Consider the following 27,865-nt stretch of genomic DNA (forward strand, 5'->3'; position numbering starts at 1 on the left):
TCGTTCATATCTCTATCTCCCCTTGGACAAGATGGCTGATTCAGAAATGCATTGTAGGATCTCAGTCCTTATGAGATTTCAATGGTTTCTAATAGGTGCTTTCTTTTGATCAGTAACACTGTGTGTGTCCCAAATGGCACCATATTCCCTTTTATAGGGCACTACTTTTGACCACCCTATTCCCTTTTATTGCACTACTTTTGACCATTGCCCATAAAAAGTGCTTCAATTAGGGTGTCATTTAGCACATACGCCTATTTCTGTTTGACACCACTGATCAAAGTAGATGTGTTGCTATTATTTAGTCATGATGTAGTAGGTAGTGGCAGGTAGCCTAGTGGTTAGAGCGATGGGCCAGTAACTGAAGGGTTGCTAGATCGAATCCCCAAGCTAAAAATGAATCCCCAAGGTAAAGATGTCGTTCTGCCCCTGAACAAGGCAGTTAACCCACTGTAAATAAGAATTTGTTCATAACAGACTTGGCTAGTTAAATAAAGGTAAAATAAAAATGGTCGGTAAAGTATCGCTTAGTGTGGTAGTTGCTACTATTAGTAGCAGTAGGACATGTTTTCTATCCCCCAAAAAAATCTGCAGGGAAAATTGATTTCTGAGATGCCCATTGTATTATCAATTGTAGACAGTACAGCAGTACAGTATGTGCAATAGCAACATGACATAAGACTCTTATCTATGGCTTGTGTCCCAAATGGCACCCTATTCCCAACATAGTCACTATGGGCCCTGCTCAAAAGTAATACACTATAGGGAATAGGGTACTATTTGGGACAAAACCTGTATCATTTGATTAGTGAATATGAAAGCACAAATGTCCCTGTCACCAGCTCATGCATGGAATCGGTGTTTGCTTTATTGCTTAAGGGGTGTTGAATAAAAGCTTGTGGCAGACCATCAACAAACAACATGACTGGAGCCAAAGACTCTAGCCAGAATTTACTACTCTGGAATTAAAACAAGTCTTTCTGTGCACTACAGCCAAATCAGTTGGCTAGAACACAAGTCATCTCTTTTTAGGCCATTCCCTCTTCCTTAATTCCTTAACAAAATTTGAGGGGGCAAATGCGGTCTTCCTGGCAAGTAAATATACCATATAATTATGTTTTAAGCTTTCATAATCTGCCACGCTGGATGTAATTGTAGATGTAGGATATACACTACATGACCAAAAGTATGTGGACACCTGCTCGTCGAACATCTTATTCCAAAATCATGGGCATTAAGATGGATTTGGGCCCCCCCCTTTCAGTCCCCCACTCTTCTGGGAAGCCTTTCTACTAGATGTTGGAACATTGCTGTGGGAACTTGTTTATATTCAGCCAGAAGAGAATTAGTGAGGTTGGGCATTGATGTTGGGCGATTAGGCCTGGCTTGCAGTTGGCGTTCCAATTCATCCCAAAGGTGTTCAATAGGGTTGAGGTCAAGGCTCTCTGCAGGCCTGTCAAGTTATTCCACACCGATCTCGACATACCATTTCTGTATGGACCTTACTTTGTGCACGGGGGCATTGTCATGCTGAAACGGGAAAGGGCCTACCCCAAACTGTTGCCAAAGTTGGAAGCACAGAATCATCTAGAATGTCATTGTGTGCTGAACATTTCCCTTCACTGGAACTAAGGGGCCTAGCCCGAACCATGAAAAAGCCCCAGACCATTATTCCTCCTCCACCTAATTTTGAGTTTACACTATGCATTGAGGCAGGTAGCATTTTCCTGGCATCCGCCGAATCCAGATTCGTCTGTCGGACTGCCAGATGGTAATGCTTCATTCATTACTCAAGAAAACGTGTTTCCACTGCTCCAGTCCAATAGCAGCAAGCTTTACACCACTCCAGCCGACGCTTGGCATTGCACATGGTGATCGTAGGCTTGTGTGTGGCTGTTCGGCCATGGAAGCCCATATCATGAAGCTCCCGATGAACAGTTCTTGTGCTGACGTTGCTTCCAAAGGCAGTTTGGAACTCGGGAGTGAGTGTTGCAATGGAGGACAGCACTCGGCGGTCCCGCTCTGTGAGCTTGTGTGGCCTACCACTTTGTGGCTGAACTGTTGTTTCTCCTATACGTTTCCACTTCACAATAACAGCCTTCACAGTTGACCGGGGCAGCTCCACTAGGGCAGAAGTTTGACGAACTGACTTGTTGGAAAGGTGGCATCCCATGACGGTGCCAAGTTGAAAGATACTGAGCTCTTCAGTAAGGCCATTCTACTGCCAATATTTGTCTATGGAGATTGCGTGGCTGTGGGCTCGATTTTATACACCTGTCAGCAATCTGTGTGGCTGAAATAGCCGAATCCACTAATTTGAAGCGGTGTCCACATACTTTTGTGCGTGTATATGTGGTTTGCAAAATGAAAAGAAGTCACATAAATCATTGTTATATGAATTACATGAATACAATGTTGACATACTGCACACGGAGGGTGCTTAAGGGCTCTATTCAATTCGAATCGCGGAAATTGATCGAAGGCAATGTTCCCGGGTTAGAGGAGACTGCGTTCATGGTAAACACTGCAGATGTCGGCTCAATAGGAAATTACCTTTAAATCAATCATGCTTCAGGATACAGATTGAATAGAACCCTAAAGGAAGATGACTGAAATCAAGCTGTTTATACTGATTCAGTCTTTCAGAATACTATACCAATGAAAGTTGTCAATAAGACATTAGTTATTATAGTGCATTATAATACAAATACATTTTTGTACATATAGAAAGGGATTTTTGTTTACAGGTGCGCTCACTCCAAATGGCTTTTTAGACTAGGATTCAATCCGAGGCTTGTTATAGAGCAGACGACTTTTCTGTTGTCAAGCACAACGCTAAGGCTGTGTTCCAGGCTGACTATATTGCAGATGCATGCCAGATCTCACAACGCCTAACCCTAATATTAGTTTACCACATCATATGATACATTTATCTGATACCCGACTCTGCAACCGATGACGTGACACAACCATTAGTTGATGCAATGCATATCTGCAATGTAGTCGGCCTGGAACGTGACAAACTCCTTGGAGCACCATGGCTCTAAAGGCCAGCAGATGGCAATATTGAGTCGTTTCATCTTACCTTCCAAACGCATTGTATGCAGCTGTCAATACACTCTATCACTCGTGGACAGCTTCATACCTAAAACATTCTCCATTCAGGCTGCAATGGTGTCAATTTCCTCCTTAACTATATTTAATGGTGAGAAGGCAACAAAAATGCCTAGGAATGATAGTCCCAGATGTTGCGTATCGTGTTCAGCCAATCAGGTTGCAGCAGTCTGTTTACCCCTGGCTGAACGCAGGGAGCAACATCATGAAGTAGCATTAGCCACTCTAGCATGATTGTGGAAAATGGTATTTCATAAAGAAAGTATGCATATTTTCCCCACTTTCTCACCATAGTTAAGTAGGCTATTGACACCTTTGCAGCCTGAATAGAGAATGTTTTAGGTACAAACCGATCCATGGGGGATACGCAGTTTCTCTGAACCCCAGTAAGGTTATTTATAATTTTTTTCCCCAAGGTCTGACCCACTGGGCACAGACATCAATTTAACGTTCATTCGATGTAATTTCAAACAAAGTTGATTCAACCAGTGTGTGCCCAGTGGGGAGGCACTTTTTCAGCCACATTACTGAAGCCCAAGAAACAACACTTAGCTTCCTAGTACCTATGGAAATTTTAAAAAGGTTTCTGAATTACTTTTAGGAGGGTTACTGTCAAAATAAAAATAGACCCATGTCAGGCACATGGTCCCTCAGTGCTTGTGGGGTGTCTGGCTGCATACAATGCATTTGGACGGTGAAATAATTCAATATCACCATCTGCCCAGCCTTTGGGCTACATGGCTCGCTGGTCTCGGACACCAATCAGACAATGAGGTATCAAAGGAAGCATATCATTTATTAGTAGATGGAAATGTCATCCTTTCCAAGCTACATTTGCGCTGCACAGAAACAAAGCCTTACAGAATGTGCCCCAGGTCAATGGTTAAGTAAACTGCTCAGAACATTGCAGATAGAAATGTAATGAATAGAGCTGAAATGTAATTTTACAAGATGGACAATCATATCTGCTACAAAATGCATTTTTAGGATAATTACATATTAACATTGCACACCTGAACAGACCACATAATTCTGGACACTTTATATTTTTACTTGCAGAGAATTTCTCTTGTAAACGCTGTTTGTCTACTTAATGTCTAGCACAGTTGGTAATGCATTCACAGAAATGATTCAGTGTTTTTTGTGCATGTGAGGTCTATGCTGTATGTACTCATTTATTGGCCAATAAGAAACAACTTTTGTTTTCCTTTGCTTAATGAACACAACCCAGGAATATATATTTTAAGGTACTGCAAATAGTTCATTTGAGCTCCTACACAACTTAGGGCTGGATTCAATGCATATCGCCGAAGTTCAGCTATATAGTATGCTATTTCCCATTGGGCCGAAATGCAGCAGCGTTTACCGTGAATGCAGTCTCCGCTAACACGGAACATTGCCTTTAAAATGTCACAGGCCACAATGTGGAACTTCAGCGCTACGGATTGTATCAAACCCTCAAACGATTTGGTTTGTAAACTTTGCAATGTGGTTCAGTGGTCAGTTTTTGATAGCAGCAGTTAAGATTTGCATAGGCTTTACACAATCAACTGTCAGTAAAAACATTTCAGGAGAAAGGCAGACTACTCCTGTTTGCGAACACAGACGAGGTGTGTAGTTTTGTGCGAATGTAAATATTGCAACTAATGCCTGTAGTGTAGACAATGTACATTTCTATAGAACACACATGACAGACCAATTTGTCACAGAAAAAGGTTTATTGAAAAATAAAGTTATATTCCACTTATTCGTCAAACTGTGAAAACAGAATGTTTATTTTTTTGTAGTCATAATTTAGTCCCAGAACAATCGTTGCTTTAGCTTTTCCATGATGGCTTAAAACAAGGTTAAGATTGAAAAAAAGAAGTCATAATGGATATGTATGAATGCAGATTTGACAACGGAATCATTTCGATGTTGGGTTAAAGATACTTAAGGAAATCTTCTCATGTCCATAACACATCTTCCTTTCAGCTATTATTTTAGGACAAACCAATTTTAAAATAGACAATTATAGAGGCTATTTATATTGGTTCTCAAGATCCCTCATTTATAAATAACCAATGAAAGGAAAGACCTAGTTGACAACATACTCTAAATAAGTCTGACTCTAATACAAGTAGAACAAGGCCACTGCCACAAAGAAGCAGATGCTTTCATATGCTGTATTTTACCCCACTAAAAGCCTTCGGTAAACATGTCCACAATAGCATTAAGAGACATTTGTTTTAACCGTCACCACTTAGTCCAACACATACAATTACTGTTAATGTTATAAGAAACATTATCCTTCTAACAATTTTCTCTGGCACTAGGTCCGGTAGATGTATTGGGCAGGTACGATAAGCGGAGTCTAGTAATAACCATCAAAAGGCACGTCATGTACTTTTTATAACGGTAGCTTGGCTGCAGATCGTATACACAAACTTAATAAAAACTGATCTGGACAGTACGGGGAAAAAAGCAAGTGACCATCTAAAAGACAACATATCTATATTTACAAATGTGCAAATGGTTTGCATTAAGACCTGAAAATAAAAACGTCACAAGGTTCTTGCTGGCATTTACAATAACAAAAAGTGTGCGCTGCTTTTGTCCCAATGTAATCATCATCCCGAAAGTACAGTGATGAGAAGAGACGTCTGTCACTACTGTCCATTTCATCAGTGTCTAAGAGGACGGTCTCAAGGTGTGTCTGAATGACACCCTATTCCCTATATAGTGTACTACTTTTGACCAGTTTCTAAGTTTTTACATGGCCTTTTGCCGCCATGTTTCCAAAGCCTTTGGATATCTTTGTCATTCTCTCATCACTGTTGCTGGAGGGGGGAGTCAGATTGGACAAACAACTCCCGTCTCATCCATCCACTTGAATGTACACGTTATATTATTTTTCTATAAATAAAATTACCCTCTGTAAAAAGAACTTTTCTATAAATAAAAACAAACAATTCAGCAAACAAAGATCTGTATACAAAATAAATTTAAATATGAAGAATATACAGTATTAGTAATATTTTGTTTAACTTCAGTAACTAGATTAAAGTAGTGCATTATTTCCATTCACAACAAGGACTACTAATTCAAACTTTTATTGATGCTTAAAAAATTGGCAGGCAAATTAGGATCCTAAACGATCTCCAAATGAAGTAAACTAAAGTTGCAGGTGTGTGTGTTGCTCTGTCAAGAGCTATAACGTACAGTACCGCCATAGAAATGACGTTTGTATGTGATCTTTCGGTCTAGTGTATACATAAATACTTAAATATCTAGAATACAAATATTCATGATCAATATATCTTCAATAATTTAGAATATTTTTCAGATAAATCTATTGTGGTCAAGGCAAGATTGATGTTTGATCTGTCTGGGTAACCTTTCCCACTACATCTCTGATGGTGTTCTGTTTACAGAACAGTACCACACTATATAATCTGTGTCACACAGACTCCCCATCAAGTAGCTATTGCATGTGACTGATCTGACCTGATAATAATTTCTTGAAACATTTGATTGAAATTGATTAATTAAAAATTATGATTTTCATTGGCTACTGGCAATTATTTTGGACACACCTCTTTTCCCCAGCACATCCCAACTGGTCAGTCAGGCGTGTGTGGCAGTGAATGTGTGCGAGCTGTAAACTCAGCATCTAGTCTGTACATTGGGAACATGAGGGTCAATCTACCATGCAGGGCTACAGAGGAGCATGTGAGCTGTAGTTGGGAATGACCATGAGGGACAATGCCTCAAGATTGAAAGTGATTTGCAATTTGGAACATTTAAAAATCAACATATCTACATCTGACCACTCCCCTGTCTAGACGCGACTATGGGGAGCGGTACAGTTACAGTGTAAAACTGGCTTTGCTTCACACTAGCATTTCTTTTGGTGAAGTTTCCCCTAGGTACAGGGGAAAATTCAGCTTCCATTCCCCCATTCGTGACCTTAACCATAAATAAGGGAAAAGAAAAACTGACCATCTTTCAGGATCTATGGGCAACTTTTCATACCATTCAGAATACATGCCCTGTGCATTGCTTCATCTTAAGTAGTATGTTAGTGTGGACATTGAGCCTTATTGCCTGGGACGACCCCTTATGGGTCTCCAGTGCAAACCTACATAGTTCAAAGATAAAAGGGGGCAGAAAGGAAAGCATGCCGAGTGTGGCGACACACCAGCTCGTTGGTCCCACGATGCGACTACAAGCTTTATTGCCACACAGCCTAGGGGCAGTAGGGAGCTCTGTTGCCATGCGCTCCGCCTCAAATATACAGCTACTCCCATTGATTCAAGTAATTCAGGCCGATGCTCAATGTCTCTTTCTGTACCCACCTTTCCTCCTGCCCCATGCCTTACTGAAAACTGTTTCATTGACATTCCTAGTTCCCAGAGTAATGTATATAGCTCACTGGCCTCTCTGTCCACCGTTTGAATTTCCAGTTTTCTGCCGATTCTGTGTCTGTCTGACAAGCTGATCAAAATACCTTAAGGTCAAAGTTCAGGCGATTAAAAACACACACAAATAATATAAATGTCTCATGGTTGTCTAGTTCCCAGGCTGCTCTTCCTCCCTCCAGAGGACTGGCTGTGGGAGGAGCTAGGGGGAAGGAGTCAAGCCGTCTGAGTGGTCAGAGCTAGAGGTCCCCAACCCCCCATTTCCCTGCAGCGCTCTGGAAGGGTACAGGGTCCAATCCACTCCAGTTCGATCCTCTCCACACACCCAGACAGACAGTGGCTATAGGCAGCCTTTGCACAGCGCCACCTGGCCCTTCATGTAGTCCCGGCAGGGGCAGACGCGTTTGAGGGAGGGGTGGGCGCCGGCGCAGCTGAACAGCAGCAGGTCTGACTGGAAGACGCAGTGGTGACGTGCGTCGCTGTACGCAGGCACCACCGTGTCGCCCGACGACTCCACTGTCTGGCAGTCCATGCCGAACCTGAGACAGAAAATGGTAAATATGAAATTCTGCTTTATTGTCCACACAGGGAAATCAATTATGCTGCCGCGAGTACATAATACACAGAACAAAGACACACAAGTAAAAATGTATCTGTACATAAACATCTGGGATATCAGTCTGGACAGACAGACCGATTGAGCATCACTGTCTGCTACGATGCACTGCATGCAGCTCAAAGAGAAAATTCCTTTACTTGATCCACATTAAAAAAAAAATATTGAACCTTTATTTAACTAGGCAAGTCAGTTAAGAACAAATTCTTATTTACATTGACGGCCAAACCCGGACGATTCTGGGACAATTGTGCACCACCCTATGGGACTCCCAATCACGACCGGGTGTGATACAGCGTTTACATTGAGTCCTGACATCTCAATAACCACTCGCTGCTGACACTGACGACTGAGCTTAAGTTGATATTTGACAACTGCAATAAATTATGTTTCCCTCTGAGATGTCTATCATTTTGTCTCTGAAACTTTATAAAGAATATAAATGTATGCTATACTGCCACCTGTTGGTTAGAAAGCAAAATGTGCGAGTGCACATACAGGTTAAGGTGTACTGTATGTGCACACACTAACCGGGCCAGGTCCTTGTCCTTGTTGAGGTGCTGGAAGAAGGAGGGCTCGCAGATGAGCTGCTCCTCCTGACACACCTGCTTACAGGAGCTCCCCGGCTCAGCCAGCTTCACCTGCAGAGCACTGAGGGGAGGCCACATCACCTGGCCATGGCAGAAATCCTAGAGGGAGAGGGAGGAAAGGGTGAATGGGGGTGGGGGAGAGGGAATGGTAACAGGAGGGAGAGAGAGAGGGAAGAAAGGGACAGGGAGAGAGAACACTGGAGAGTTATATTAAAGTAATTTCACATTCAGTATTGAATAGTCAAAATACAAGAATGAGTGAATGAAACGTGGAACAGTTGCATAAAAAAATTGCAACAGCTCATATTGTGGCTGCACTGTAGCCATTGCTGTAGCAATATCCATCGATTGGACAGATGGCACACTATTGCCAGCTTGTTTGTTCACAGTGTGTAAAGTGACATTTCTCCTGAGACATATTTCCCCAGGGCTGGCATAGAACAAGTGCGCATAGGGACGTCTCTTCATTCAGACAGGCTCAATCAAATGTATTTTATAAAGCCCTTTTTACATCAGCAGTTCTCACAAAGTGCGGCAGGACAGATGCAGAGGGAGGGAGACACCGAGAGAGCAACGGGCACAGAGCCAAGTCTGTCACGACTCAAACTTTAAAACGCTGCAAAAAGATACATTCAGAACTCAATCTGTCCAAGGTCGACGAAGAGAAAAGCAGCTGCATGCTGTCATATGTAGCTACAAAGTCAACACCAAGATAAGAACCTCATAGAAAGATGATATACCCTACAAGACAGAAATATTATATGCATGACAAATAGAGAGGTGAGGCCAGTTGGGCTCTAACCTGAAACAGGACGGCGTTCCTTTGTTCAGTGAAAATGCACTGTAGAATACTTCAGAGGCTCTGATACCCTTTTCACACGAAGATACTTTCTTTCAATATTGTCCATTTTAGTAAGGCTCAGGTCGTTGAAAGGGAGCCACGCTGGCCTGTTAACATATCTGGGCCTGTAATCAAGAAGCGTCTCAGAGTAGGAATACTGATCTAGGATCAGGTCACCCCTCTTATTTATGACGACGTAAAACATCAAACTGATCCTAGCACTCCTACTCTGAGATACTTTGTTAATATGGGCCCTGGCGCCAGTCTGCCGAAGCAAATCTGAGAGGCATAGTTAGCTAGCCTTTCCCTGCCTAAACCACGATAGAAAGAAGCAGTGTAACAAAACTATGCTGATCTTGTTCCCAAACTGTACTTACTGGAAAGCGAGCCAAAGAAATGACAGTTGGGGTCGGCACAATTGTGTGAAAAGGCTCTGACTGCTGTACCGGAGAATGGAGAGGACAGTTATAGCGAGGTCGTACCTGATTCTCAATGAAGGCGTTGACTCTTTGCAGCATCCCCTCACAGGTGAACTCATAGGGCAGGTAGGGCTCGATCTGAGGATAGAAAACACAGAGTCAGGCTAGAGCTGGACATAAGCACTTATAGGCTGTAGAATGTTAGTCAGTTTGCTTAGAGTACATACATGCGTCTGCTTCAGATGTGCCTATAGTGGGACAGGTACTGTAGTGGGTCAGTGAGAAAAGGAAAGGGGCTGAAGAGAGAGAGAGAGCGCAAGTGTGTGTACAGTATGGGTGTGCGCGCGCGCGTCAGAACTCTCCAACCCTGACCGAGGCCTTCTAGACGGACACACTCCTGAAATGTATATACACAACCAACTATCTACAGTAGCGCTGAGGATATCAGCGAGAACTCAACACACACTATAGTCATTACGTTCGGTAGTCAACAGAGCAAAACTCAATGAGACAAACTACTGAGCTGCATCCTTGTTCCATCGAAACAACTTCAGATAAGGTGCTGGGAAACTGTAATTGGTGAATAAACCTTTGAGATCAATTTGTGATTGGTGGAATAACATTCTACGCTCTTGGCCGTAGAGAGTGCATGGTAAATGCCACCCTATTCCCTACATGATGCACTACTTTTGATCAGAACCTGAGCCCATAGGACCCTGGTCAAAAGGAGTGCACTATAAAGGGAACAGGGTGCCATCCAGAAAGGGCTGTTGGTCTGGACACCATATGAGACTTCTCTAATGAACAAACCCATTGTTCGGGCACCCCTGCAGAAGAACACGAGGTCAGTGTCCCCAATGGCACCGCATTCCCTAATCCTTACATAGCGCACTACTTTTGATCAGAGCCCATAGAGGAGTGCACTATATAGGGAATAGGGTGCCATTGGGGACACAACCACGAGGTCTGCTTGCCCCTGGACTTAAATATGCACGGGACCAGTGAGGGGAGAGAGAAAGAAAAGCTCTCACTTTGCTATTCTCAATTCATCTCTCTGTGAATTCCTTTTATTCTTCTATTCTAATCGGGCCCCCTTGGAATTTGTGATCACGCTCTCTGCTTCCCTGACTGGTACAATCGTTTGTGTATCTGAGGCTTTAGGAAATGAGAATGGGAGAGTTTTCATTTCAGACTGTGCTAAAATAATAGAAAGGAGAGAATGTGAGCAGGGAAACATGTATTATGCTTGTGTGTGTGTGTGTGTGTGTGTTTTAAAGGTACCTTCTGACTGAGGATTGAGCGGATGGCTCTCTCCACCTCCGCAGGGTTGTCGATGTTCACCGTCCACACGTGGGGCTGGCCAATATACACCTCAGCATATGGGTGCTGGGAGGTCAACTGCATGAGAACACATTTTTATTGAATTTCTTCAACTGCCATAAAAATACTTTTGACAAGCTGAAGAAAGCACAATATATATATATATTGTGCTATGTTTTATTATTTATTCACATTTATATTTGAGTCATTTAGCAAGTTATTGTGCACTATCAATCATCGACCTCAGACAATACTGAAGTCACATTGGCTGATTTAGCTAGTCAGCTAATAAATAGACAGTCCCTTGGCAGGCTAAAAACAGGATCAAACACACGACACAGTAGTTCACTTCAATAGGAGAGCATTGAAGTCGAGTCACATCACAGAAGAAGAACTATCGTGCACACACGCTCAACAAACTAGACCCTATCCTTCAACAAACACCAGACTGACTTATTACGGAGGACCTGTCATGAATAAAACTAGGTTCTCTCTCTCCCTCACACACACACACACACACACACACACACACACACACACACACACACACACGCTTTGACTAGGGTCCCTGGGCAGAGTGGCGCCTCTCACCTCTCTCAGGGTGGGCTTGCCCTTGAAGAAGTCTGTGTTCTTGCTGCTCTTGGGAGGGGTGAACTTGGGGTTGAGGAAGGCACAGCCATTGGCTATGGCCTCTAGGGGGGCAGGGCCTTCGTAGGGGAAGGACAGGCCAACAAATAGCTGTGGAGAAAAAGAGCATTACATTTACATTGACATTTAGAAGATGCTATTGTCCAGAGCAACTTACAATCAATGCATTCAACTAAGTTAAGTAGGAAACAACAACTACATATCACAGTTATTGCAAGACCCCATCAGCAGAATCAGTGCCAGGAAGAAAAAACTATTGCAGGTGTGAGTGAGAAATATTTTCCTCTTCTGAGAAATAAGAGGAGACACCTCTTACTTCCTGGAAATCCCACAGCCTTGTCTGTTTGTTTCCTCTGCACCAGCAGCAGACGGCTTTTATTGTTTTTTAACCATCCCTAAGTGTTCTGCTATAAAACTGGGTCGTAAAAGAGGGCTTCTCCTGTCTTGCTTTTGTGTGGTCTGTGTGTGTGTGTGTGTGTGTGTGTGTATGTGTGTGTGTCGGCCCAAGGAGGGGCTAACGAAGAGTTCACACACATGGTAGAATGAAAACGTGCACACAGACAAACAATGACCAGAGGAGAAGGTATGGGGTGTGGGTGTGGTTAGGGTTGGTCTCTGGATATGAGACTCACAGGTTTGAAACCCCTGACCTGTTTTACTTGGGGAAAAAACATATGCATGCCAAGGATAAAATGTTAGTGACTGAATTAGTGAGTGGTGATTATGTTAATTATTATAAACAAAACAATATATATATATATATATTGTAGCAATAAAGATCTGTATTAAAAAAAATCTGAATATTGGCATAGCCAGACTCTGTAAATTAGTGTGTAAAGTTTTATGTACTTAACCTTGAAGCCATCTCGTTCCAGCACTACTCAGCACTGGTACAGCACTTGTATTACTTGTACTACTCGCACTTCTCGTGAAAAAAACGCTCATCGTACAAATACGGTCCTGTCATTGGAGAAAAGAGGCCATGCCAATCACCCCAACAAAGACTCCACACACACACAGAGGATAATAGAAAACCCATTGAGCTGGATGACCAAAGCAAATATCTGAGAGGCTCTTCTAACATGCTGGAACCAGAGGTGACTAGCCCGTGAAGCGTGCCACAATAATGTGTTTGTCTGAGGCCCCATTAGTAAAAAGAGAGCCATTGGAGCTGGGGTTGTTATAGCGGAGGGCCGGCGACAGCCACAATGGCTGGTCTGTGAGTCGGCGAGGGCCAGATCCCCCCGGGTCAGTGCCGGCTCTGCCTGGGGAGACAGAGGGTCTCTTCAGTTCGGCCCACTGTTGGCAACACTGCTGTACATGGACTCTCCCATACCATCCCTTCTCTTCAGCCTATACCCATATCATTCTTCTCCTCAGCCACTGTACCTCACTACTCTCCTTAAGAGCTACTGGGTGTGCAGGGTTTTGTTCCAGCCCTGCAGTAACTCATCTAATCATGGTCCAGAGTGAAATCCTTATCATGATTATTTAAAAATCAGGTGTGTTAGTTACGAGCTGGAGCAAAAGCCCGCAGTCCCAGGAGAGTAGCTCCCCAGAACCGGAGTTGGAGAACCCCAATGTAAACACTGAACAGCAGTGGGACAGACAGTAGATAGTATTGACTGCAGCTTTCAGCGTTTTGTCAACAGGTGGCAGCAGAGGCTGACTGGTGGTGCTTCCTCCCAGGCAAGACTGCAGCCCAGTGAGCCCACAGGCCTGACAAACAGCTGCTATTTATAGAGCAAACTCCTCTCAGACAGTGTGGTGTAGCATAGCACAGCATAGAATTGCAAAGCATACAAAAGCATAGCGTAGCATATGCTAATTGGATATTGTGAGAAGAAATCTATATAGGGGGTGGTGAGAAGTTGAGAGGCAACCAGGCTAGTTGTAAGTGCTTCAGATGTCACTTAGAAAAGGTAGCTAGCCATGTGAAAGGGAAAAGTAGTGAAATACAGTGACCTTCAATGAAATACAGTACTTGAACAACTTCAGAAGAAGAATGTGGTCATATGCCAGTATAAAGAAGGCCGAGACATAGGAGAGAAAAAAAAGCCAGTGATCCAGCACCTACTGTACTTCATTCTAGGTACAAAATTCTGTCTCAAGTCATAAAGAGATAATTAGGACCTTAGATCTAATGAAAGCGGGACAACATGGGCCCCGTCTTCGATACAGTTGTAAACGCAAGTTAGTGTACGTTTCAGGAGATTTAGTATTTAATTAGGATCCCCATTAGCTACAGCCAAAGCACTAAAATCAAATCAAATGTTATTGGTCACATACACGTGTTTAGCAGATGTTATTGCGAGTGTAGAGAAATGCTTGTCTTAATACCAATGCCATATAATATTATACTAGGGCAGTATAATGCTGGTTCATTGCCAACTCAATACAGTGCCTTCCACCCCTGCCCTGTTATATACTGTATCTATGTATTCCATGTCGTTTTGCCAAAAATCTCGTGGGAGCAATTAACACAAGCAATCTGTTAGCAGGTAAATGCTTTATTCATAAAGTGGAGCAGGGAGGAAAGCGTGGCTGGAAAACAGCCTCGCTCTTCTTGTTATCTCAACAACACAATGCTGCTGCTAAACAGGTCTGGATTTATGGCAATTCATTAGCGCTCCCTCCGGGCTTCCAAACACCAGGTTAATGAGAAGATCCTGAAGATCTCCTCCACTTTCTCTCCCTCTCCTTCCAAAGATCTCCTGCACTCTCTCTCCCTCTCCTTCCAAAGATCTGCTCCACTCTCTCTCCTTCCAAAGATCTGCTCCACTCTCTCTCCTTCCAAAGATCTGCTCCACTCTCTCTCCCTCTTCTTCCAAAGATCTCCTCCACTCTCTCTCCCTCTTCTTCCAAAGATCTCCTCCACTCTCTCTCCCTCTCCTTCCAAAGATCTACTCCACTCTCTCTCCCTCTCCTTTCAAAGACCTCCTCCACTCTCTCCCTCTCCTTCCAAAGATCTCCTCCACTCTCTCTCCCTCTCCTTCCAAAGATCTACTCCACTCTCTCTCCCTCTCCTTTCAAAGACCTCCTCCACTCTCTCCCTCTCCTTCCAAAGATCTCCTCCACTCTCTCTCCCTCTTCTTCCAAAGATCTCCTCCACTCTCCTTCCAAAGATCTACTCCACTCTCTCTCCCTCTCCTTTCAAAGACCTCCTCCACTCTCTCCCTCTCCTTTCAAAGATCTCCTCCACGCTCTCTCCCTCTCCTTTCAAAGATCTTCTCCACTCTCTCTCCCTCTCCTTCCAAAGATCTCCTCCTCTCTTTCTCTCCCCCCAAAGACCTCCTCCACTCTCTCTCCCTCTCCTTCCAAAGATCTCCTCCTCGCCCTCTCCCTCTCCTTTCAAATATCTTCTCCACTCTCTCTCCCTCTCCTTCCAAAGATCTCCTCCCTTTCTCTCCCTCCAAAGACCTCCTCCACTCTCTCTCCCTCTCCTTCCAAAGATCTCCTCCACGCTCTCTCCCTCTCCTTCCAAAGATCTCCTCCACTCTCTCTCCCTCTCCTTCCAAAGATCTCCTCCTCTCTTTCTCTCCCTCCAAAGACCTCCTCCACTCTCTCTCCCTCTCCTTCCAAAGATCTCCTCCACGCTCTTTCCCTCTCCTTTCAAATATCTTCTCCACTCTCTCTCCCTCTCCTTCCAAAGATCTCCTCCTCTCTTTCTCTCCTTCCAAAGATCTCCTCCACTCTCTCTCCCTCTCCTTCCAAAGACCTCCTCCACTCTCTCTCCCTCTCCTTCCAAAGATCTCCTCCACTCTCTCTCCCTCTCCTTTCAAAGATCTTCTCCACTCTCTCTCCCTCTCCTTCCAAAGATCTTCTCCACTCTCTCTCCCTCTCAAAGATCTCCTCCATGCTCTCTCCCTCTCAAAGATCTCCTCCATGCTCTCTCCCTCTCCTTCCAAAGATCTCCTCCACGCTCTCTCCCTCTCCTTTCAAATATCTTCTCCACTCTCTCTCCCTCTCCTTCCAAAGATCTCCTCCACTCTCTCTCCCTCTCCTTCCAAAGATCTCCTCCACGCTCTCTCCCTCTCCTTTCAAATATCTTCTCCACTCTCTCTCCCTCTCCTTCCAAAGATCTCCTCCTCTCTTTCTCTCCCTCCAAAGACCTCCTCCACTCTCTCTCCCTCTCCTTCCAAAGATCTCCTCCACGCTCTCTCCCTCTCCTTTCAAATATCTTCTCCACTCTCTCTCCCTCTCCTTCCAAAGATCTCCTCCTCTCTTTCTCTCCTTCCAAAGATCTCCTCCACTCTCTCTCCCTCTCCTTCCAAAGACCTCCTCCACTCTCTCTCCCTCTCCTTCCAAAGATCTCCTCCACTCTCTCTCCCTCTCCTTTCAAAGATCTTCTCCACTCTCTCTCCCTCTCAAAGATCTCCTCCATGCTCTCTCCCTCTCAAAGATCTCCTCCATGCTCTCTCCCTCTCAAAGATCTCCTCCATGCTCTCTCCCTCTCCTTCCAAAGATCTCTGATCACTCTCTCTTTTCAAGCCTGACTCTTGCTAGTTTGATTTCCAGATTTTCCACAGTTTCTCACGATAGGCTTGCACATAATCACAGCCTCTTTTCAGACTATTTAGGACAGGTATAGCCTGGCCCCAGATCTATTTGTGTGCACCACCATATGAGTGGGCTAAACAGCACAAACAGACCAGTTGTGTGGCTTGAAAACAGGCAGTGTGGTTGGCGCTTCAGAGGGTCGTTGGGCTATACAGCACAAACAGACCTGGGACGAGTTGTGTGGCTAGAAAACAGGCAGTGTGGTTGGAGGTACTTCAGAAGAAGTGAACCTTGAGCAGTTGCATTGTGCCACGAGCAGTGGCAGGTCTGGGCATGACATGAATGGAGGCCCTGGCTAGCATACGGCCCTGCTGAGGCACTCTGGGTGAGATCACTATGACTAATGAAATGCTGAGAGATCCTGACACTCGCCATGACAGTTTGAGCGACGTCATTATGGCGGTGTCATCATACACCATCCACTCACTGCGATGCATAGTGAAGTCACGGGGGGTGTCGCACTCCCAACAAACAGAGTGTCTGTATGAACGTCTTAGAACACTTATTGTTGATTGTTGTCTTTTTCCGTGAGTTTGTGTACATGCTGTTGATTGACAAACCAACTTTCCATCCGGATAAATCAAGTATTTCTTATCTAATCAGGAACCAAGGCTTTTTTTATGAGCAATCACGTCACTCTTAGCAATGATTTGGTACCTATGCCCCCGAGTCTTACAGTGTGGCATGTGTGCTTCCTCTCTCTAGGGCAGGATTCTTCAACTCTGGTGTGTGTAAAGATTTGTATATGTGTGTGTATTGTATATGTGTGTGTGTATATGTATAAATGTGTATGTGTGTGTGTGTGTGTGTGTGTTTGCAAGCTCTCACCCGGTGTGTTTGTGTGCGTGTGTGTTGCTCTCACCTTGGTCTCCCTGAGGAGGAACTGCAGGTCACGGCCGCTCAGGATGCCGTAGTTTCTCACGTAGCTGGGCAAGTGCACAGTGCTGGTACCGTGCACGGTGGCGTGCACCTCCGTGTAGGTGTGGATGATGTCAAGGTAGGTCTTCTTGTCCTGAAACACACAGTAAGAAAACCACCAGTCAGTGAGACCCTACTACTGTACATATTGTGGTTCACACTGTGTATTGTACACAGTACATAACCTGGCTTCATTATAGAGCTCTACGTTGATGTTGAGATTCTCAAAACAGGGTTAAAGGAAACAAAGTATTATATTGTTATTGTATCTGGAACTCTGCCTCTAATCTGCATTGTACTCTTAAAAGTGGATGACACACAGACAACATGAAAACAATATCTGGTAACACTTAACTTAAATGCTGGCAGGAAATGCATTATGATGTGGTTATAACACATTGTAAGACTTGCATGGTCCCTTATGTCTTATTACCGTCTCCTTAAAATTATTTGGATGAAATAACAGCCATGACCTATTATGAGGCCTACTATAAGACATCATAAAGGTTCGTACATGCTTATAACAATTCCCTCAAACTGGAAATGACTAGACTATTATAGCTGAGACTAACACAGGAAATTATATCAGGCAAGGAGCTCATTGCCGATAAGAGATGGCTCCTCGCTGGAGTAAACTGACTCAAAACACTTTCGAGCAAAACAAACGGAGAGAGTACTGTTGGATCAACATGATCTCTCTCGCAAACAGATGGGAGATAAGCAGAGAGCTCTGCGTCCCAAATGGCACCCTATTCCCTATAAAGTGCACCTCTTTTGACTAGGGTGCATAAGGCTCTAGTCAAATGTAGCGTGCTATGCAGTAGGGAAAAGGGGAAGCAAAAATACGTTTCAGGGAGAATGATGACAAACTAGTATCCACTGAGAGATGAAAGATGACTCATGCCTTCTCATTATCAAAACTGTAATCATGGATATTCATTGGGTTGGTGGCAATATACAGTAAAAAAAAATACATCATATCAAATAAGAAATTTGTTCATACGATTTGAGAAATCTTGATTATAACACTTTAGGTAGGTCTAATGTTTGCAACAATTTCCTGATCAGTTACACCTAAATGCTTTGAATGCAGAACATTCCTAAACTAGTCCATAAAGTCGGCTAGTACTCAGGCATATTTTTCACTGCACTGCTTCATAGAAAAAAAAATGCAATAGTGAAGGATAGGATTCAGGCGACAGCAGACAACGACAGGGGATAACCAGTTTAATCAAGCATCGATTGCGACATCCTCCCCGGAGAAACCCCTAATGGTAGGCTGCGGCAGGGCTGCCGTTTAAACTGAAGCTAGGAACAAGAGACTGGAACAGCTGCTTTCCTCTCACCCACGCACATACATCCTTCCATGCAGCCCCCAGGTGTGCTCAGGTAGTGGCGAACTGTTTGGCACCACTCATTATCAAGCCATTGCTGTCTGGAGAAAGGATTGAATGCAGGAGCATTCGACAGTTTGTGGTGGTATCCATCTTTTAAGAAAATGGGTTCACACACATCCAGGCCACGGAAGTTAAAGAATGCACATTCTCTATGACCTAGCTACAGCAACAACCATCTCTTCATGTTAAAAACTAACAATAGTGATACAAACAACATTCAAAAAAATTAAATAATAGTCACACCTCTCCCAGAGACTCTGACTTCTATACAAATCAACCTGCCACCAAGGCAGCCATTTCTGCCTCAAAGCTAATTATTTCTAACCAAATCAGGCTGGTACAGAGTAGAGGCCTTCTCAGATCCCGAAATTGAGATCTGAACAGAATTGGATATGCAAATTTCCAACCCTACAGGATCCGATCATTTAAAAAAAAATCTGTTTCGGATACGTGTGGACCAGATCTTGCCCTGCAAGTAGGCAATTGTTTTGACTTGTCTGGCAGTGAACATGCATTTTCGGTTGTAGGCCTATCTAAAATAATGTATTTGTGGTGTACAGCTTAGTATTTTCTTAATGACGTCCCTATAGTTGATTTAAACTAAAGGCAGGTTATAGCCTGTTTGACCAGGAAGCCTACAATTCAAATAGGCTACGGAAGGATGGACTCTCCTGCATTCCCACTTCATTTCCAACAATTGCGATTTAAGAGAACATGTCGGCTTACCGTCCGGAGAGTTAATTAAAGATTCATAATTGAAGAGAGAAGTTGTCCTGATATTTCTTATACCATGCCTTAAACAATCAATAAATTGGCAGCATTTCAACATAAGGCTACAATATTTTCCTGTCGATAGGCATAGGCTATCAGTGTACCACACAAGCACACAACATGAGCAGATTAACTTGGTCAAAATGTTTCTTTATTAAAAGACTATCAGAAAGAATGTGTCGATAACTCTGCATTATAGTCTAACCTATTTTGAGCGAAAGCGCTGAAGCTAGGGTACGCTGACAAATAGCTTATCACTCGAGTCAATTAATATTAGTTAGCAAACTTAAATAAATAAAATAAAATGGCAAAATAGCCAACTAAATAGGAGAGACCACATTTTTTAAATGTTTATCGCTCAGGTCTTAAAAATATGGGTAACCTTTTTCTCCTCTGTATCCATAATGTGCATAAATGAGGCCCATACAACAATTTGCCTGTTGGTTTTTACTCCCTGTAACGTTACTCAGTTTCATTCAGCTTCACATCAGCAAAACAACTCCATGTTTCAGAAACTCACTCTATATAGCCTTTGGGGCGGCAGGTAGCCTAGTGGTTAGAGTGTTGAGCCAGTAACCGAAAGGTTGCTTGCTCGAATCCCCGAGCTGACAAGGTAAACATCTGTCGTTCTGCCCCTGAGCAAGGCACTGTTCCCCGGACGACGAAAATGTGGATGTCGATTAAGGTAGCACCCCGCACCTTTGATTCAGAGGGGTTGGGTTAAATGCAGAAGACAAATTTCAGTTGAAGGCATTCAACCCTTTCCCTATAGGCTTATCACTATTTTCCGCTGCGTCCTTCTCCTCTCCCACAACAGTAGCCTATTTTTCCCCGCAGTGGCTCGTTTTCATGAAGCGAAAATGCGGTTTTGACACAAAATAATTATTTAGACATATTTGGTTTGATGAAAAGGGGACCCACTGACAATCATTTAAGATAATAAAACTTAAATGTATGAAATGTGCATTTGTTGTTTAGGAATTAAACTCTTCAAATATAATTTAGGATCTGGTCAGTATTTCACATATTTTCACACAGGGATGGTTTAACTACAACATTCTGGATCCCGGGTCGGATCAAGTGTAATCGGGTCGGGTAGATCCGTGAAGACCTTTAGCACAGAGTAGTAGCTATGTCTCTAGCATCCTTTGGCCTTCTAAGTCCAACACAAATCAATATTATAAACAACAGTCTAACTACCATACAAATCAATATCTTAGACAACGTTCCCCAAAAAATTTGAACTTCTATGAAAATCCATATTCTAAACAATCCAAAAACAAATCAACCTGCCTTCAAGCTAATTATTTCTGAGCAAAGCAGGCTGATACAGAATGTCTCCAGCGCACACAGCATCCTTTGTTAGCTTTAGGAACAGGAAGGAGAACAGTGGAGTGACTACAGTACATCAGGCTCTCCTTTGAGTGTGTCTTACACAGGCCAGTCGCCCGGCCCCTAGGGATGCCCTATCAGATGCCTCTTGGCAGCCTGTTGTAATGGGAGCCTTAGAGTCTGAGTCCCAAATGGCACCATATTCCCTATATAGTGCACTACTTTTGACCAAAGCCCAATAGGCCTTGGTCAACAGTAGTGCACTATAAAGGGAACAGGTTGCCGTTTGGGACTGAACTTAGAGAGAGCAGAGATCCAGGCAGGGTGGAGGTGGCTATCTGTAATTAGATGGTGAAATGTCTACTCTCTAATATGTGTACCCCAGAGAGCTGGGGCTTGGGTGGAGGGTTAGAGGAAGGTTGCGGTAGAAGAGTGGAGAGTAGGAAGGAGTGGATTGTGTACACACACACACACGTGCATATGTACGTACACACACTAGAATGGCAAAAGTATGGAAATGGTGATATATGATTACAACAGTGAATCCCACAAAGTTACCGCAGTGCAGACTGATTGTTCATTCTCAGTGCCATGCCTATAAGGGGGTGAGGGCTGTTTAGGCCAGTAGTATGGCTACAGGCTAGGGCTCGGCTGTTTGTAGTCTAGCCCAAGCTGTCACAGAGAGAGGGTACAGTAATATTCCCCACCGCTCCAGACTGTAGCCCTGACTGTCACAGAGCTGTTCCCCTGCGGCCTGCAGCTCAGTCTGGCTCCAACGGGGAGGGACAGTGACAAAGACCCACAGTAACATTGATGGCACCTGACGGGGGCTGCAGTGTGTGTGTGTGTGTGTGTGTGTGTGTGTGTGTGTGTGTGTGACCTGGATTCAAATACTATTTGGGGTATTTCAATTATTTTCAAAGACATTTCGAAGTAAGTATCTGGATATTTTTGTATTTGAAGGAAGTCATATTGGAATGCATTTGGAAATACACTTTGAAAGTATTGGCATGTATTTGTCTGTGCATTTTTAAATACAAATATTTAAATACTCCATGCATTTGAACCCAGGTCTGTTTGGTCATAGGGGTATTTGAAGTAACGTATTTGGAAACAAGTATTTCAAAATAGTTTTAAATAGTAGGCTATATATAGGAAATCATTTAAAAATAATAATTTTGCCACATTTGAAAAATACTCAAATACACAGACAGTAAGTATTTCAAATACAAATGTACTTGAACCGGGGCGGAACTTTCACTAGGGACGAGGGGGTCATGTCCACAGGTCTGCTGTTGGTATGTGAGGACTGGAATGAGGTGTTTGCTGTATAGCAACACTATAGCTATAGCAACACTATAGCTTACATCAGCTTGGGGCAGATGATCAAAACGAGAGAAGAGAGGCTTTTATTACATTGTAAATCACCTGGAAAAGTATGTGTGTGTGAATGTGTTCTGGGGTTGGGTTAAATGCAGAAGACACATTTCAGTTGAATGCATTCAGTTGTACAACTGACTAGGTATCCCTCTTTCCCTTTCTGAGGTTTTGTATTGTTTGACAAGACTGCGTTAGCCCACTGAGCTAAGCCTAAGAGGCCCTCGTGTTATGCAGGGCTCACCAGCATGTGTTGGGATACTGGGGAAGATTATTCTGGCAGTGGAGAAAACCTACCAAGTGTGAATACAACCCATGTACTCTCACAGGGGCTATATGACCTTACGCTAAATCATTTGTAATGGGTTATGAGCTTCATTGAATCCAATTAAAATAGAACAGCAGAGGCACAGGAGAGGAGCACTTCTTTGGTTTATAGTTAATCCATGAGTTGCTCTTTGATCATGGGATGAACTACTATAGAACAAAAATAAGTTGATGCTGGATAGTAAACAATGTAAAATATTTGATTACTTCTGGAAGTTTGTTTGCATAAAGGCTTTTCCGGCATTGTTCACTATCCAGCATCAACTTATTTTTGTTCTATAAAATAGAACTGCTTTCAGTTGTAGAGAATCACGGCCCTTGGAATCTCCAGATACCGTATCTTGGTACGTTTGTAAGTCTGTTCCTGATTCATCAGTCATTCATCAGTGTGTTCTTTTTATTTAACTAGGCAAGTCAGTTAAGAAGAAATTATTGTTTTACAATGACAGCCTACATCGGCCAAACCCGGACGACGCTGGGCCAATTGTGCGCCGCCCTATGAAACTCCCAATCATGGCCGGTGGTGATACAGCCTGGATGTAGCCTATATTTCAGTGAGTTTTTCTGAACAGCTAGAAGAATATGTGTGGGTTTGTTTGTAAGCCTGAGTATTTGTACGTGTGCGAGTGCTCACGCTAGTGTATGCGCCCTAGTGTGTGTCTGTGTGTGTGTGTGAGTGGCTCAGTGAGGAAAAACATGTCAGGGTTACATTGATGGATCTTTGTGCACTGGGAGGACTGTGGGCGCTGTCTGTCAGCCAACATTAGCATTTCAAACACCAGTGTCATCCTCCCCTGATCTAAGGTCAGGGGGCCCTGTGTTTCTTTTTTATATATCTCTCCCTCCCTCCCTCTCTGTGTCTAACTTTCTCTCTCCATCTCCATGTTCACACCACCCCTCTCCTTCCCTACCTCTCCATCTTTCTCTCTTCCTCTCTTTTTCTCACCCACCCTCTCTCTGTCTATATTCTCACCGCACTTTCTATACTGAATAAAAATATAAACGCAACATGTAAAGTATTGGTCGCATGATTCATGAGCTGAAATAAAAGATCACAGAAATGTTCCATATGCACAAAGCTTATTTCTCTCAAATTTGGTGCACAAAATTGTTTCAACCCTGTTAATGAGTATTTCTCATTTGCCAATATAATCCATCCATCTGACAGGTGTGGCACGTCGTTTTAGAGAATATGGCAGTCAATCCTCCCGGACTAAAAACCGCAGACCACGTGTAACCACGCCAGCCCAGGACCTCCAAATCTGTCTTATTCACCTATGGGATCGTCTGAGACCAGGCACCAGGACAGCTGATGAAACTGAGGAGTATTTCTGTCTGTAATAAAGCCCTTTTGTGGGGAAAAACTGGGCCTGGCTCCCTAGTGTGTTGTCCTATGCCCTCCCAGGCCCACCCATGGCTGCGCCCCTTACCAGTCATGTGAAATCCATAGATTAGGGCCAAATGAATTACGTATATAAACTGTAACTCAGTAAAATCGTGAAATTGTTGCGTTTATATTTTTGTTCAGTATATGTTTTGCATACAACCACTCTCTCGTATATTCAATTACTCACACAGCCTCAACCACCTAATCTCACAATAACAAGACTCAAACTGCTGTTTGAGAGTGCGCAGAGCCACAGCCAACAGTCACCCTTCATTCTGCCTCGGTGAGTGTGCTCGGCTCAAGCCGGGTTGCCGCGGCAACGGCTCCTTGAGAGGCCTGCTTTTTGGCTGCTCGGTTATCACCTTCCTTCTCCCACTTCAAACATGTCTGTGACTGTTCGAGACGACCTGGTAGATTCAACCAGTTTGCATTGCAGCTCTTGGGCACTGTTGGTGGTGTTGTTTAGGGCTATTAACCTGAGGGTCGCTGGTTCGCATCCCATGGCTGACCTGGAAAATGGCTGACCTGGACTTTTCAGCAGGACAATTTCATTTCGTTTGACCTATTGACATTTCTTTGTATATATCCATAAAATTATGCCGACTCATGATTTCATGAAGCGGTTTGTCTTGTCCTTCACTTTAATTCTCAATGGGACAGTGGAGATTGAATTTCAATATTGAAACCATGTTGCAAAGGTCGGAGAGACAGACAGCAAGGTTTTTTACAAATCTCCGCTGTTGAAAACCAAAGGCTAGTCGAAAAGAAAGGGGAGATGATGTCAAGATGTTTTTTTTACAGTAGAGATCAAGTTTATAAATTGCCTGGTTGGGCTGATGAGACAGTGGATTGTGCAGTGAGATGGAGCAGTAAATAGGCATGTCAACATCATAGCCTTAGCAGAAGTTAACTTGTGGAATAGACACTGGCTAGAACGCGGTTTTAACCAATTAGCATCCACGATGAGAACCACCCATTGTATAATGTAGTACAACACCGTCTCAAATGACACCTACAGTTGAAGTCGGAAGTTTACATACACTTCGGTTGGAATCATTAAAACTCGTTTTTCAACCACTCCACAAATGTCTTGTTAACAAACTATGGTTTTGGCAAGTCGGTTAGGACATCTACTTTGTGCATGACACAAGTCATTTTTCCAACAATTGTTTACAGACAGATTATTTCACTTATAATTCACTGTATCACAATTCCAGTGGGTCAGAAGTTTACATACACTAAGTTGACTGTGCCTTTAAACAGCTTGGAAAATTCCAGAAAATGATGTCATGGCTTTAGAAGCTTCTGATTGACTCAAATGCTGTCAATTAGCCTATTGGAGGTTTACCTGTGGATGTATTGCAAGGCCTACCTTCAAACTCAGTGCCTCTTTGCTTGACATCATGGGAAAATCAAAAGAAATCAGCCAAGACCTCAGAAAAAACATTGTAGACCTCCACAAGTCTGGTTCATCATTGGATGATTTACAAACACCTGAAGATACCACGTTCATCTGTACAAACAATAGAACGCAAGTATAAACACCATGGGACCACGCAGCCGTCATACCGCTCAGGAAGGAGACGCGATCTGTCTCCTAGAGATGAACGTACTTTGGTGCAAAAAGTGCAAATCAATCCCAGAACAACAGCATAGAACCTTGTGAAGATGCTGGAGGAAACAGTTAAAAAAGTATCTATATCCACAGAAAAAGAGTCCTATATCGACATAACCTGAATGGCCGCTCAGCAAGGAAGAAGCCACTGCTCCAAAACCGCCATAACAAAGCCAGACTACGGTTTGCAACTGCACATGGGGACAAATATCGTACTTTTTGGAGAAATGTCCTCTGGTCTGATGAAACAAAAATAGAACTGTTTGGCCATAATGACCATCGTTATGTTTGGAGGGAAACGGGAGATGCTTGCAAGCTGAAGAACACCATCCCAACCTTGAAGCACGGGTTGGCAGCATCATGTTGTGGGGGTGCTTTGCTGAAGGAGGGACTGGTGCACTTCACAAAATAGATGGTATCATGAGAGAGGAGAATTATGTGGATATATTGAAGCAACATCTCAAGACATCAGTCAAGAAGTTAAAGCTTAGCCGCAAATGGGTCTTCCAAATGGATAATGACCCCAAGCATACTTCCAAAGTTGTGGCAAAATGTCTTGAGGAAAACAAAGTAAAGGTATTGGAGTGGCCATCACAAAGCCCTGACCTCAATCCTATAGAAAATTTGTGGGCAGAACTGAAAAAGTGTGTGAGAGCAAGGAGGCCTACAAACCTGACTCAGTTACACCAGCTCTGTAAGGAGGAATGGGACAAAATTCACCCAATTTATTGTGGGACGCTTGTGGAAGGCTACACAAAATGTTTGACCCAAGTTAAACAATTTAAAGGCAATGCTACCAAATACTTGAGTGTATGTAAACTTCTGACCCACTGGGAATGTGATGAAAGAAATAAAAGTTGAAATAAATAATTCTCTCTACTATTATTCTGACATTTCACATTCTTAAAATAAAGTGGTGATCCTAACTGACCTAAGACGGGGCATTTATACTAGGATTAAATGTCAGGAATTGTGAAAAACTGAGTTTAAATGTATTTGGCTAAGGTAAACTTCAGACATCAACTGTATGTTCATAGGGAAAAGTAGGTCTGAAGGTTGATGTTATGGAAATGGCACCTTGATAACTCCAATGCAGGAACTTAGCAGCCTACCTTTACTTCATCTTTCATTGCAGTTAACTACTACCAAATCATACCAGACCTTTTTTTTATTCATTAACTCAAGACCATTGTGTAGCCTCAGTAATAAATTATACATTTTGCTCTAATAGAGATTTAATACTTTGGCAACACATTTACTAGCACGAGAGCAGTGATACGCATGGAGGCACTCCAGACAGCAAGAATAGTGGATTATTCTCTTTAGAGTTTGCCGGTGAAATTATCTGAAAGTTTTGTTTGAGTATGTAGACCACACAGTGACGGCAGACAGATGCCTCCTCTGCTGTGCCTAATTACATTTAAAGCCACTCAAAGCCGATAAATCTCTCCTATATGGATACAGCAATTACCGTCCATTCTGTACCCGTTATAAATCAGACCTCCGCACACAATTGCTGCACCACAAACGGCACCCTATTCCCTACATAGCGCACTACTTTGGACCAGGGTGCCATTTGGGACGCAAACGGCTACATTCACACACCTGCAGAGAGGGGAAGAGAGAGGCTAGTGGTGTACTTCTGCATTCTGATAAGAGACAGGGAATATTCCCCTTAGTGAAGAGCTTCTGGGTTCTGTGTGACATTACATGGGAAAAACAAATGACTATCAGAGACAAAGCGATTGGAGGCAATGACGTTTGTTTGGTCACTGAATGTTGTTAAAGTCGCAAAGGCACTTGGTATTAGATGTCTCACTACACAGGACCTCTGACGTCTTATTTTTGTACGCCCACCCCTCATCATGTTCTAGCCTTGTAGTGAGCAGTAAATACCACAATCCCAAGATATGAAGGTATGAAGGTGTTGAAAGGCTGTTTCCTGGTTTCCTTGATGAAAAGCAAATAGCCGACCAGGTCTCGTGACATCCTCACAGTAGTCCCTCACAAGGCAATGCAGCCATCCCCCGCAGATTCAGGGAGGGAAAGTGCGAGGGAGGCCTTTTTTCCTCATGTTCATTCATTACCAGACTCCTCTGAAATGGCTGTTTAATTAAAAACTGAGGTAATGAACACGACGGGGTGTCTGATTAGCTGCTAATGTTTTTCAAGGAGAAGTGATGGGAGTTTGGCACTCTGCCCTTTAAGAGAGACTAAATGGCCCACTGTGCTG

The 27,865-nt window shown here is 43.4% G+C and overlaps 1 protein-coding gene across 1 annotated transcript in view; it reads right to left on the reverse strand.

Annotated features, from left to right (window-relative positions):
• Positions 1-4,813: 4,813 nt before the first annotated feature.
• The window catches only part of LOC129859524 (alpha-1,6-mannosylglycoprotein 6-beta-N-acetylglucosaminyltransferase A-like), a 110,044-nt gene continuing 86,992 nt past the window's right edge, over positions 4,814-27,865 (reverse strand). The window contains exons 12-17 of the mRNA XM_055929386.1: positions 17,371-17,520; positions 11,892-12,038; positions 11,262-11,378; positions 10,044-10,118; positions 8,662-8,819; positions 4,814-8,053 (exon numbers count right to left, since the gene is read on the reverse strand). Of these exons, the coding sequence (XP_055785361.1) occupies positions 7,855-8,053; positions 8,662-8,819; positions 10,044-10,118; positions 11,262-11,378; positions 11,892-12,038; positions 17,371-17,520 (846 nt within the window). The 3' untranslated portion in view covers positions 4,814-7,854. The remainder of the gene's footprint in view (positions 8,054-8,661; positions 8,820-10,043; positions 10,119-11,261; positions 11,379-11,891; positions 12,039-17,370; positions 17,521-27,865) is intronic.

This window comes from Salvelinus fontinalis, chromosome 7, assembly GCF_029448725.1.
Source record: "Salvelinus fontinalis isolate EN_2023a chromosome 7, ASM2944872v1, whole genome shotgun sequence".
NCBI classification, from domain to species: Eukaryota; Metazoa; Chordata; class Actinopteri; order Salmoniformes; family Salmonidae; genus Salvelinus; species Salvelinus fontinalis.